The 12,591-nt window shown below is 44.7% G+C and overlaps 1 protein-coding gene across 1 annotated transcript in view; it reads right to left on the bottom strand.

Moving 5' to 3' along the window:
* The window catches only part of boc (BOC cell adhesion associated, oncogene regulated), a 58,580-nt gene that overhangs the window by 9,945 nt on the left and 36,044 nt on the right, over window positions 1–12,591 (bottom strand). Inside the window, exons 4-6 of the mRNA XM_055881960.1 lie at window positions 4,602–4,748; window positions 3,629–3,772; window positions 1,160–1,453 (exon numbers count right to left, since the gene is read on the bottom strand). Of these exons, the coding sequence (XP_055737935.1) occupies window positions 1,160–1,453; window positions 3,629–3,772; window positions 4,602–4,748 (585 nt within the window). The remainder of the gene's footprint in view (window positions 1–1,159; window positions 1,454–3,628; window positions 3,773–4,601; window positions 4,749–12,591) is intronic.

Genomic DNA, 12,591 nt, shown 5'->3' with positions numbered 1-12,591 from the left:
CTGGTCGTGACGAGCCAGAGCTCATTAACGCTACAGCAGCACACACTTTAATTAGGGGCTGCTGCTGAGAGGAGGCCCCACAACTCACTGGAAAAACAGTCATCCATAACCCAGTCCTGCTCAAGTCCTCCACACACACTCTAAAATAACCCTCTATATTATATATATATATACACCAACAGGACTCTGCCAAGCTCACACACACACACACACACACACACACACACACACACACACACACACACACACACACACACACACACACACACACACACACACACACACACACACACACACACACACACACACACACACCACTCTTCTCTCGCTCCACCAAACGTGAGTCAGTCTAATCATCAAGTCCACGACGCAGACAAAACTCTCCTCACAAAAATCCCCTAAAATGGAGCGACTCCATAAGTTTCAAATCCTTTCAGAACTCTTAATTTTGTACCCATCATACAGGAGTGTTAGCACAGTGTTTCTCCAACCTCTCCCTCGGGACTTCCAGCTGTTCCATGTATTTCATCTATTCCAGAGTTAGCACACCTGATTCATCTTGTCAACTAATCATCAAGCCCTTGACTAGGTGAACCAGGTGAGCTAGTTCAGAGTTACAACAAAATGGTGAAATGTCTGTCGGTCCCTGAGGAGAGGTTAGAAAACCACTGTTTTAGAGGAACAGAAAGACACATAACACCTCATCCTAGTATCATCCTACTGAACCCATATCATCCTACTGAACCCATATCATCCTACTGAACCCATATCATCCTACTGAACCCATATCATCCTACTAAACCCATATCATCCTACTAAACCCATATCATCCTACTGAACCCATATCATCCTACTAAACCCATATCATCCTACTAAACCCATATCATCCTACTAAACCCATATCATCCTACTAAACCCATATCATCCTACTAAACCCATATCATCCTACTGAACCCATATCATTCTACTGAACCCATATCATCCTACTGAACCCATATCATCCTACTGAACCCATATCATCCTACTGAACCCATATCATCCTACTGAACCCATATCATCCTACTGAACCCCTCCTAGTATCATCCTACTCAACCCATAAGTGAGGACCAAAGTTTGGGGATATATATTTTTTTTACACACACAGGTTGGCATTACTCACCGAACACCTGCACGTCATACAGCACAGTAGCAGCGCTCTCTGATCCGATGCCGTTGTCAGCGTGACACATGTACGTCCCTGAGTCGCCCTCGCCCGCCGCGTCGATCAGCAGGTTGCTGAGGAGGAAGCGCGTGTTGTTATGGAAACGCAGGTCCTGACCGTCCTTGGCCCATGTGACTTGCGGGGTCGGGATGCCGCTGGCCACACACTCCAGGACCAGACGCTGTCCCTTAGTGACCATGATGGTGCGAGACACTGGGGGGTAGATGATACGGGCCGCCTCCGACGTCGAACCTAGAGAGAGAGATGGAAGGAGGGAGAGGAACTGTGTTTATGCAATGGGTTGTTTTTCAGTGAAGCATCTCACTGGCCTTGTTATAATCTTATTAAGAGGTATTTGAAAGTTACAAATCCCATTACTTAGAAACAAATCAAATTAGCTAATAAAATTACTCAATTTGCCTGGGGGGTTTCTAAGCTAACAAATGGAATTGTTTTAAGATGGTCATACCAAGGATAATTTATCTATTTGATTTAGAATGTTAAGACCTCTTAAGGTATCACATTTATTTATTTATTATTATAGGATGAAACATTTAATTTGGTATTAATGCTATTAGCCAATAGAAACGCACTGAATAGCAGATTCACTACATGGAGCCACAGATAGTAAGAGATTGTTCTTTAGTGTCTGTCTTATATCTTAGAGATAAAAGACAGATCAGGAAATTATATATATATATATTTTTACATGTATTTATCCCCTTTTTTTAGGTACTAAACTATCTCAATATACAGTACCAGTCAAAAGTTTGGACACAGCTAAGGGTTTTTCTTTATATTTACTATTTTCTACATTGTAGAATAATCAAAACTATGAAATAACACATATGGAATCATGTAATAACCAAAAAAGTGTAAAACAAATCAAAATATATTTTATATTTGAGATTCTTCAAAGCAGCCACCCTTTGCCTTGATGATGGCTTTGCACACTCTTGGCATTCTCTCAACCAGCTTCATTAGGTAGTCACCTGAAATGCATTTTCAATTAACAGGTGTGCATTTTTAAAAGTTAATTTGTGGAATTTCTTTCCTTTTTAATGCATTTGAGCCAATCAGTTGTGTTGTGACAAGGTAGGGATGGTATACAGAAGATAGCCCTATTTGATAAAAGTCCATATTAGGTCAAGAACAGCTCAAATAAGCAAAAATAATAATCTGTCCTTTAGTCTGATGAGACCAAATTTTTGATTTTTGGTTCCAACTGCCGTGTCTTTGTGAGACACAGAGTAGGTGAACGGATGATCTCGGCATGTGTGGTTCCACTGTGAAGCATGGAGGAAGAGGTGTGATGGTGTGGGGTGCTTTGCTGGTTACCATGTCAGTGATTTACTTAGAATTCAAGGCACACTTAACCAGCATGGCTACCACAGCATTCTGCAGCGACACGCCATCTCATCTGGTTGTGCTTAGTGGGACTATCATTTGTTTTTCAACAGGACAATGACCCAATACACCTCCAGGCTGTGTAAGGTCTAGTTTGACCATGAATGATAGTGATGGAGTGCTGCATCAGATGACCTGGCCTCCACAATCACCCGACCTCAACCAAATTGAGATGGTTTGGGATGAGTTGGACCGCAGAGTGAAGGAAAAGCAGCCAACAAGTGCTCAGCATATGTGGGAACTCCTTTAAGACTGTTGGAAAAGCATTCCAGGTGAGGCTGGTTGAGAGAATGCCAAGAGTGTGCAAAGCTGTCATCAAGGCAAAGGGTGGCTACATTGAAGAATCTCAAATATATTTTGATTTGTTTAACACTTTTTTGGTTACTACAGGATTCCCTTTGTGTTATTTCATAGTTTTGATTTCTTCACTATTATTGAACAATGTAGAAAATAGTAAAAATAAAGAAAAACCCTTGAATGAGTAGGTGTGTCCAAACATTTGACTGGTACTGTATACTTCCATAATTTTTTAAAACTGGTACCGGGGACCTTCAGACAAATCGGAGGCGCGTGGTCATCCTAGAGCAAAACGGAGAACGACATCATGTTCGTGACAGTCCCATCTTTTCATAAAGTGGTCATAATACTTTGTGGCCAAAACATTATGAAGCTACAGACCTGAGAAGACTGATTTCCGGGATGTCTCATGGTCTGACAAACACCGCTCTAGCTCTGCCACCTTTCACCACAGATGCGGAAGGGCGATATCGGCGGATTGAGACTCAGCCCAGGCAAAAACACTGATATCTCTAGCTTAAACAGACGTATTTTGATGGGGATCTTTTTTATTGTTATGTTAATTAGATTTCCGCAGGGCGCGGAAATTGTAGCCCAAGAGTTAAATAATCTAAATGACTTTGTCAATTAGACATTTACAGAGGAAGGTGTGTATGCTGTATCTGTTCATGGTCAGTGTTAAGTCGTGTTTGGTCAGTGTTTGGTCGTGATGTGCTCACTCACGGCGTATGCGCAGGCGGTCAGTGGAGGTGGAGGTCTTGACCTCCTGTGTGACAGGGTTGTAAGCAGCACACTTGTAGGGCCCCTCATCGTCCAGAGTGGCGTTGGCTATCTGCAGGTTCCCTGATGGCATGATCAGGTAGTTCCCTGTTGAGACAAACAGACAGGGAGTGGCTTTAATCATCGAGGCTGGGCTGGCTGGGTATTGGTACTGGTCATTAGAACTGATCCGAGAGACAATTCTGTGGTTGTTATCCCTGGGCATGGACATATATATATATAATATAAAATTGTTTTAAAGTCCCAGATCAGTTTTTTAGGAAAGATAGTAAGTTGAGTAACCTGAGCAGGCAATAGCAGTAGGCCCACAAGTCTCTTTCAACAATAGAGTGCACTGTCAGCACCAGCCACATGGTGGCACCCTGGAGTTATACTGAGAGCCAGCCAGTAAACTCTCTTCAATGTGGTTATCATTTCCCGCTCTCTGATAAGCCACACAGCCCTGCCTACAGCCCGATCTACAGCCCTGCCTACAGCCCTACATACAGCTCCCAGCCATCTATATACCAGCCACAGAGGAGTGGGGATTTGTTCTCAAAGAGCTCAAGAAATAAATGGTTGCAAAACAAACAAGAGTATTCCCATGTTTCAACATTCCCCAGATAGAGCTGCCTTATCTGCAGTTTTATGATGGGCCAGATAGCAGGATAGATACAGCATTCCAGTAATCCAGGAAAAGAGATAGTAAAAGAGCGAGAGAGAGAGAGAGAGAGAGAGCGAGAGAGAAATTACTAATGAGAAGGACAGAGAAAGAAAGAGGGGGGAGCAAAAGAGAAAGAATGACAGAGAGAGAAAGTACTAATGACAATATCAGAGAGAGTAAGAGGAGAGAGAGCGAGAAAGTGAGAGAGAGAGGGATAGAATGCTAATAGAGAGGTAGAGATAATAGGCCTGTAACAGAACGATAGATCCATACCTTTGGAGGTCTCGAGCCACTCCTGTTTGACACTGTAGCGAACCTGTGCCTTGGGCTGGCTCTCAGGGAGGTGACACTGGATCAAAGCTGTGTTCCCCTCATCCACCTCAATGTCCTGCTGGTTGTCTTGCTCAAAGTCTCGCAGCTCTGAGGTACACAGAGAGAGAGAGGAGGTCAGGACAGACATTAATACACGCAGATGTAAACATGTACCCAAACACTCCCACCATGGAGCAGCTCTAGCTGTGTCAGAGCACCACAGCAAAACACAAGCTCTCCTATAGACGCATGTGCTTCCTCAACCCAACCAGTCTGTGTAGGCTCTTTAGTCTGTAGTCCATCAATCTGGAACAGTATGACAACACAAGAACTATAGAATGGAAAGTTGTGAACTAGTTAAAATAGACATTCCAATTCAAGGCAATAATCCAAAACTAAAGGACAAGTCCTGCTGCCAAATTGGTCTTTACAATTCTAGACCGTTTGATTAATTCTCCTTCAATGAACAGAGCAGTGTGTCAGAGCAGAAGGCCGACTGTGGGACAGAGACTGAGGACCTGACTGGTTAGTGGCTGGTTACTGTGGGACAGAGACTGAGGGCCTGACTGGTTAGTGGCTGGTTACTGTGGGACAGAGACTGAGGACCTGACTGGTTAGTGGCTGGTTACTGTGGGACAGAGACTGAGGACCTGACTGGTTAGTGGCTGGTTACTGTGGGACAGAGACTGAGGGCCTGACTGGTTAGTGGTTGGTTACTGTAGGACAGAGACTGAGGACCTGACTGGTTAGTGGCTGGTTACTGTGGGACAGAGACTGAGGGCCTGACTGGTTAGTGGTTGGTTACTGTAGGACAGAGACTGAGGGCCTGACTGGTTAGTGGTTGGTTACTGTGGGACAGAGACTGAGGGCCTGACTGGTTAGTGGTTGGTTACTGTGGGACAGAGACTGAGGGCCTGACTGGTTAGTGGTTGGTTACTGTGGGACAGAGACTGAGGACCTGACTGGTTAGTGGTTGGTTACTGTGGGACAGAGACTGAGGGCCTGACTGGTTAGTGGTTGGTTACTGTGGGACAGAGACTGAGGACCTGACTGGTTAGTGGTTGGTTACTGTAGGACAGAGACTGAGGGCCTGACTGGTTAGTGGTTGGTTACTGTAGGACAGAGACTGAGGGCCTGACTGGTTAGTGGTTGGTTACTGTAGGACAGAGACTGAGGGCCTGACTGGTTAGTGGTTGGTTACTGTAGGACAGAGACTGAGGGCCTGACTGGTTAGTGGTTGGTTACTGTGGGACAGAGACTGAGGGCCTGACTGGTTAGTGGTTGGTTACTGTGGGACAGAGACTGAGGACCTGACTGGTTAGTGGCTGGTTACTGTAGGACAGAGACTGAGTGCCTGACTGGTTAGTGGTTGGTTACTGTGGGACAGAGACTGAGGGCCTGACTGGTTAGTGGTTGGTTACTGTGGGACAGAGACTGAGGGCCTGACTGGTTAGTGGTTGGTTACTGTGGGAAACTGGAGAGGGATTACTGGAGGTCCATGGGCTCCCACTCTGTTCCGCACACAGTCTGCACAGAACAGACACTGGGCTGACCCCTGACCCCTCACCCCCCTCCGAGGGGGCTGCATGGGCTGGGCCAGGGGTCAGAGGTGGCCTGCCTCTAGAGTTTCAAGGAAAGAACAACCAGCTTGGATTGGGAGGAAATAGCATTGCTAGACTTTAGAACACTGAGTGGGGGAGTAGAGTAAAGAACATTAAGGTTTGGGGGGGCTAGAGGAGATAGAGAGAGAGCGAGGGGGAGTAGAGAGCGAGAGAGAGACAAATAAGGTAGAGAAAGAACGTTTAAAAAGAAAGTGAGAGAGAAAAAGAGAGAACCCGAAAGACAGAGGGGGGAAAGGGGGAACATTCAACATAACAAATGATCAGAGCTGTAGTGTATGCTGGAGGCAGGGAGTCCAGCAGTGAAATGAAACACAAATACAACTCCCTCACCTAATTAAATGTCTACCAGTCTCTGTTGATTTATTATGTTTCACAAAGATGGCGGCACTCCATTATTTTCAGAGGTGCACGGCTGGTTGTTATTCTAGGACCGCTCGACTCTTTGGCAAAACAGACGTAACCAAGCCACTCATACACAGTGAACTGACTAGACAACCAGATACCGTTATATACATTTCTAAGTAGATGCTTTGAAGTGTATATTCACTTTAGATGCTGAACATACCACCTTTACCATGGGTGACAGACAGCGTGGGAGGTTTTTCATATCTGATCTGTTCCCCCTGCAGGCAGTGTGGGCTGTCTGGGGAAGTTTTAATGGGAGAGGGGAGCTACAGGGGTTGGCCTTGACAGGTGCCCCTCCCACCTCCATCGACCTGCTACCAACCCCTATACCAAGAGATATGAGAAACACAAGACATGTTATGCTGGGTAGTGTGTGTGTGTCTGGACAAGGGGGTGGAGTCTCGAAGAGACACTGTGTGATGCTCCATTTGCTAAATCAATCAGGCCCTGTTTTTACAGCTAACCCCTCCCTCCCTCCCTCCCTACTCCCCCTCTTCCCCACACCTCTACCCTTGCATTCTTCCACTGAAAAGCCCCCTATGTGCCTCTCAGGTGTGTGACAGAAAGAAAAAATACAAAGAAAGAGAAACAACTATATAGGAATAACTGTATAACAACTATATAGGAATAACTGTCAAACAACTATATAGGAATAACTGTCGAACAACTATATAGGAATAACTGTAGAACAACTATATAGGATTAACTGTCAAACAACTATATAGGAATAACTGTCGAACAACTATATAGGAATAACTGTAGAACAACTATATAGGATTAACTGTCAAACAACTATATAGGAATAACTGTCAAACAACTATATAGGAATAACTGCAGAACAACTATATAGGAATAACTGTAGAACAACTATATAGGAATAACTGCAGAACAACTATATAGGAATAACTGTAGAACAACTATATAGGAATAACTGCAGAACAACTATATAGGAATAACTGCAGAACAACTATATAGGAATAACTGTCAAACAACTATATAGGAATAACTGCAGAACAACTATATAGGAATAACTGTCAAACAACTATATAGGAATAACTGCAGAACAACTACATAGGAATAACTGTCGAACAACTATATAGGATTAACTGTCAAACAACTATATAGGAATAATTGTAGAGTAACTATATAGGAATAACTGTCAAACAACTGTATAGGAATAATTGTAGAGTAACTATATAGGAATAACTGTCAAACAACCATATAGGAATAACTGTAGAGCAACTATATATATGTTGGTGCGTGACCATAAGGGTGGGTTGGTGGTCAGTGTCAGAGAGAATGTGTGTGAGTGCAGTCTCAGCACAGTCATTTTGTTTAGGTTAAGTGTGTTCACATGTATGTATGGGTTACTGTTTAGGTGTGTGCATGTGTCTGTGCTCTTCCTGTATATGTACACACGTTTGTGTGTATTCCCTCATGCGTGTGCATGTGTACTGCTGTCCCTGTGTGAGTGGGATGCTGTCCCTGTGTGAGTGGGATGCTGTCCCTGTGTGAGTGGGATGCTGTCCCTGTGTGAGTGGGATGCTGTCCCTGTGTGAGTGGGATGCTGTCCCTGTGTGAGTGGGATGCTGGTCTAGCAGGATGAATGGTATTTATAAAGTGGAGCTGGACTGCTCCAGGACTGCTTGGCAATGCCAGCTGAAATACTTTAAGACTCCGCATACTTCCTCGTTACGGGGGGTAGTAGCGATACAGATGTTTTATTTCATTGGATTTAACCTGGATTTAAAAAAGTAGGTCAAAACACCACAACACCACATAAAGAGACACCACCACAACACCACATAAAGAGACACCACCACAACACCACATAAAGAGACACCACCACAACACCACATAAAGAGACACCACCACAACACTACATAAAGAGACACCACCACAACACCACATAAAGAGACACCACCACAACACCACATAAAGAGACACCACCACAACACCACATAAAGAGACACCACCAAAACACTACATAAAGAGACACCACCACAACACCACATAAAGAGACACCACCACAACACCACATAAAGAGACACCACCACATACAGAGACACCACAACACCACATAAAGAGACACCACCACAACACTACATAAAGAGACACCACCACATACAGAGACACCACAACACCACATAAAGAGACACCACAACATCACATAAAGAGACACCACCACAACACCACATAAAGAGACACCACCACAACACCACATAAAGAGACACCACCACATACAGAGACACCACAACACCACATAAAGAGACACCACCACAACACCACATAAAGAGACACCACCACAACACTACATAAAGAGACACCACCACAACACCACATAAAGAGACACCACCACATACAGAGACACCACAACACCACATAAAGAGACACCACAATACCACATAAAGAGACACCACCACAACACCACATAAAGAGACACCACCACAACACTACATAGAGACACCACCACAGCACCACATAAAGAGACACCACCACAACACCACATAAAGAGACACCACCACAACACCACATAAAGAGACACCACCACAACACCACATAAAGAGACACCACCACAACACCACATAAAGAGACACCACCACAACACCACATAAAGAGACACCACCACAACACCACATAAAGAGACACCACCACAACACCACATAAAGAGACACCACAACACCACATAAAGAGACACCACACCACATAAAGAGACACCACCACAACACCACATAAAGAGACACCACCACAACACTACATAGAGACACCACCACAACACTACATAAAGAGACACCACCACAACACCACATAAAGAGACACCACCACAACACCACATAAAGAGACACCACCACAACACCACATAAAGAGACACCACCACAACACCACATAAAGAGACACCACCACAACACCACATAAAGAGACACCACCACAACACCACATAAAGAGACACCACCACAACACTACATAAAGAGACACCACCACAACACTACATAAAGAGACACCACCACAACACCACATAAAGAGACACCACCACAACACCACATAAAGAGACACCACCACAACACCACATAAAGAGACACCACCACAACACCACATAAAGAGACACCACCACAACACCACATAACGAGACACCACCACAACACCACATAAAGAGACACCACCACAACACCACATAAAGAGACACCACCACAACACTACATAAAGAGACACCACCACAACACCACATAAAGAGACACCACCACAACACTACATAAAGAGACACCACCACAACACCACATAAAGAGACACCACCACATACAGAGACACCACAACACCACATAAAGAGACACCACAACACCACATAAAGAGACACCACCACAACACCACATAAAGAGACACCACCACAACACTACATAGAGACACCACCACAACACTACATAGAGACACCACCACAATACCACATAAAGAGACACCACCACAACACCACATAAAGAGACACCACCACAACACCACATAAAGAGACACCACCACAACACCACATAAAGAGACACCACCACAACACCACATAAAGAGACACCACCACAACACCACATAAAGAGACACCACCACAACACCACATAAAGAGACACCACCACAACACCACATAAAGAGACACCACCACAACACCACATAAAGAGACACCACCACAACACTACATAGAGACACCACCACAGCACCACATAAAGAGACACCACCACAACACCACATAAAGAGACACCACCACAACACCACATACAGAGACACCACAACACCACATAAAGAGACACCACAACACCACATAAAGAGACACCACCACAACACCACATAAAGAGACACCACCACAACACCACATAAAGAGACACCACCACATACAGAGACACCACAACACCACATAGAGACACCACCACAACACCACATAAAGAGACACCACCACAACACTACATAGAGACACCACCACAGCACCACATAAAGAGACACCACCACAACACCACATAAAGAGACACCACCACAACACTACATAGAGACACCACCACAACACCACATAAAGAGACACCACCACAACACCACATAAAGAGACACCACCACAACACCACATAAAGAGACACCACCACAACACCACATAAAGAGACACCACCACAACACCACATAAAGAGACACCACCACAACACCACATAAAGAGACACCACCACAACACCACATAAAGAGACACCACCACAACACCACATAAAGAGACACCACAACACCACATAAAGAGACACCACAACACCACATAAAGAGACACCACCACAACACCACATAAAGAGACACCACCACAACACCACATAAAGAGACACCACCACATACAGAGACACCACAACACCACATAAAGAGACACCACCACAACACCACATAAAGAGACACCACCACAACACCACATAAAGAGACACCACAACACCACATAAAGAGACACCACCACAGCACCACATAAAGAGACACCACCACAACACTACATAGAGACGCCACCACAGCACCACATAAAGAGACACCACCACAACACCACATAAAGAGACACCACCACAACACTACATAGAGACACCACCACAACACCACATAAAGAGACACCACCACAACACCACATAAAGAGACACCACCACAACACCACATAAAGAGACACCACCACAACACCACATAAAGAGACACCACCACAACACCACATAAAGAGACACCACCACAACACCACATAAAGAGACACCACCACAACACCACATAAAGAGACACCACCACAACACCACATAAAGAGACACCACCACAACACCACATAAAGAGACACCACCACAACACCACATAAAGAGACACCACCACAACACTACATAAAGAGACACCACCACAACACATAAAGAGACACCACCACAACACTACATAAAGAGACACCACCACAACACTACATAAAGAGACACCACCACAACACCACATAAAGAGACACCACCACAACACTACATAAAGAGACACCACCACAACACTAAATAAAGAGACACCACCACAACACCACATAAAGAGACACCACCACAACACTACATAAAGAGACACCACCACAACACCACATAAAGAGACACCACCACAACACTACATAAAGAGACACCACCACAACACCACATAAAGAGACACCACCACAACACCACATAAAGAGACACCACCACAACATCACATAAAGAGACACCACCACAACACTACATAAAGAGACACCACCACAACACTACATAAAGAGACACCACCACAACACCACATAAAGAGACACCACCACAACACCACATAAAGAGACACCACCACAACACCACATAAAGAGACACCACCACAACACCACATAAAGAGACACCACCACAACACTACATAAAGAGACACCACCACAACACCACATAAAGAGACACCACCACAACACTACATAAAGAGACACCACCACAACACCACATAAAGAGACACCACCACAACACCACATAAAGAGACACCACCACAACACCACATAAAGAGACACCACCACAACACTACATAAAGAGACACCACCACAACACTACATAAAGAGACACCACCACAACACCACATAAAGAGACACCACCACAACACCACATAAAGAGACACCACCACAACACCACATAAAGAGACACCACCACAACACCACATAAAGAGACACCACCACAACACCACATAAAGAGACACCACCACAACACTACATAAAGAGACACCACCACAACACCACATAAAGAGACACCACCACAACACCACATAAAGAGACACCACCACAACACCACATAAAGAGACACCACCACAACACCACATAAAGAGACACCACCACAACACCACATAAAGAGACACCACCACAACACCACATAAAGAGACACCACCACATAAAGAGAGCGCTAAGACAACAACACAGTGTGTTCTAGGGGCCTATC

This window comes from Salvelinus fontinalis, chromosome 25, assembly GCF_029448725.1.
Source record: "Salvelinus fontinalis isolate EN_2023a chromosome 25, ASM2944872v1, whole genome shotgun sequence".
Classification (NCBI taxonomy): Eukaryota; Metazoa; Chordata; class Actinopteri; order Salmoniformes; family Salmonidae; genus Salvelinus; species Salvelinus fontinalis.
Note: the sequence above shows the minus strand (reverse complement) of the source record. Positions and strands in the feature narration are given on the sequence as shown.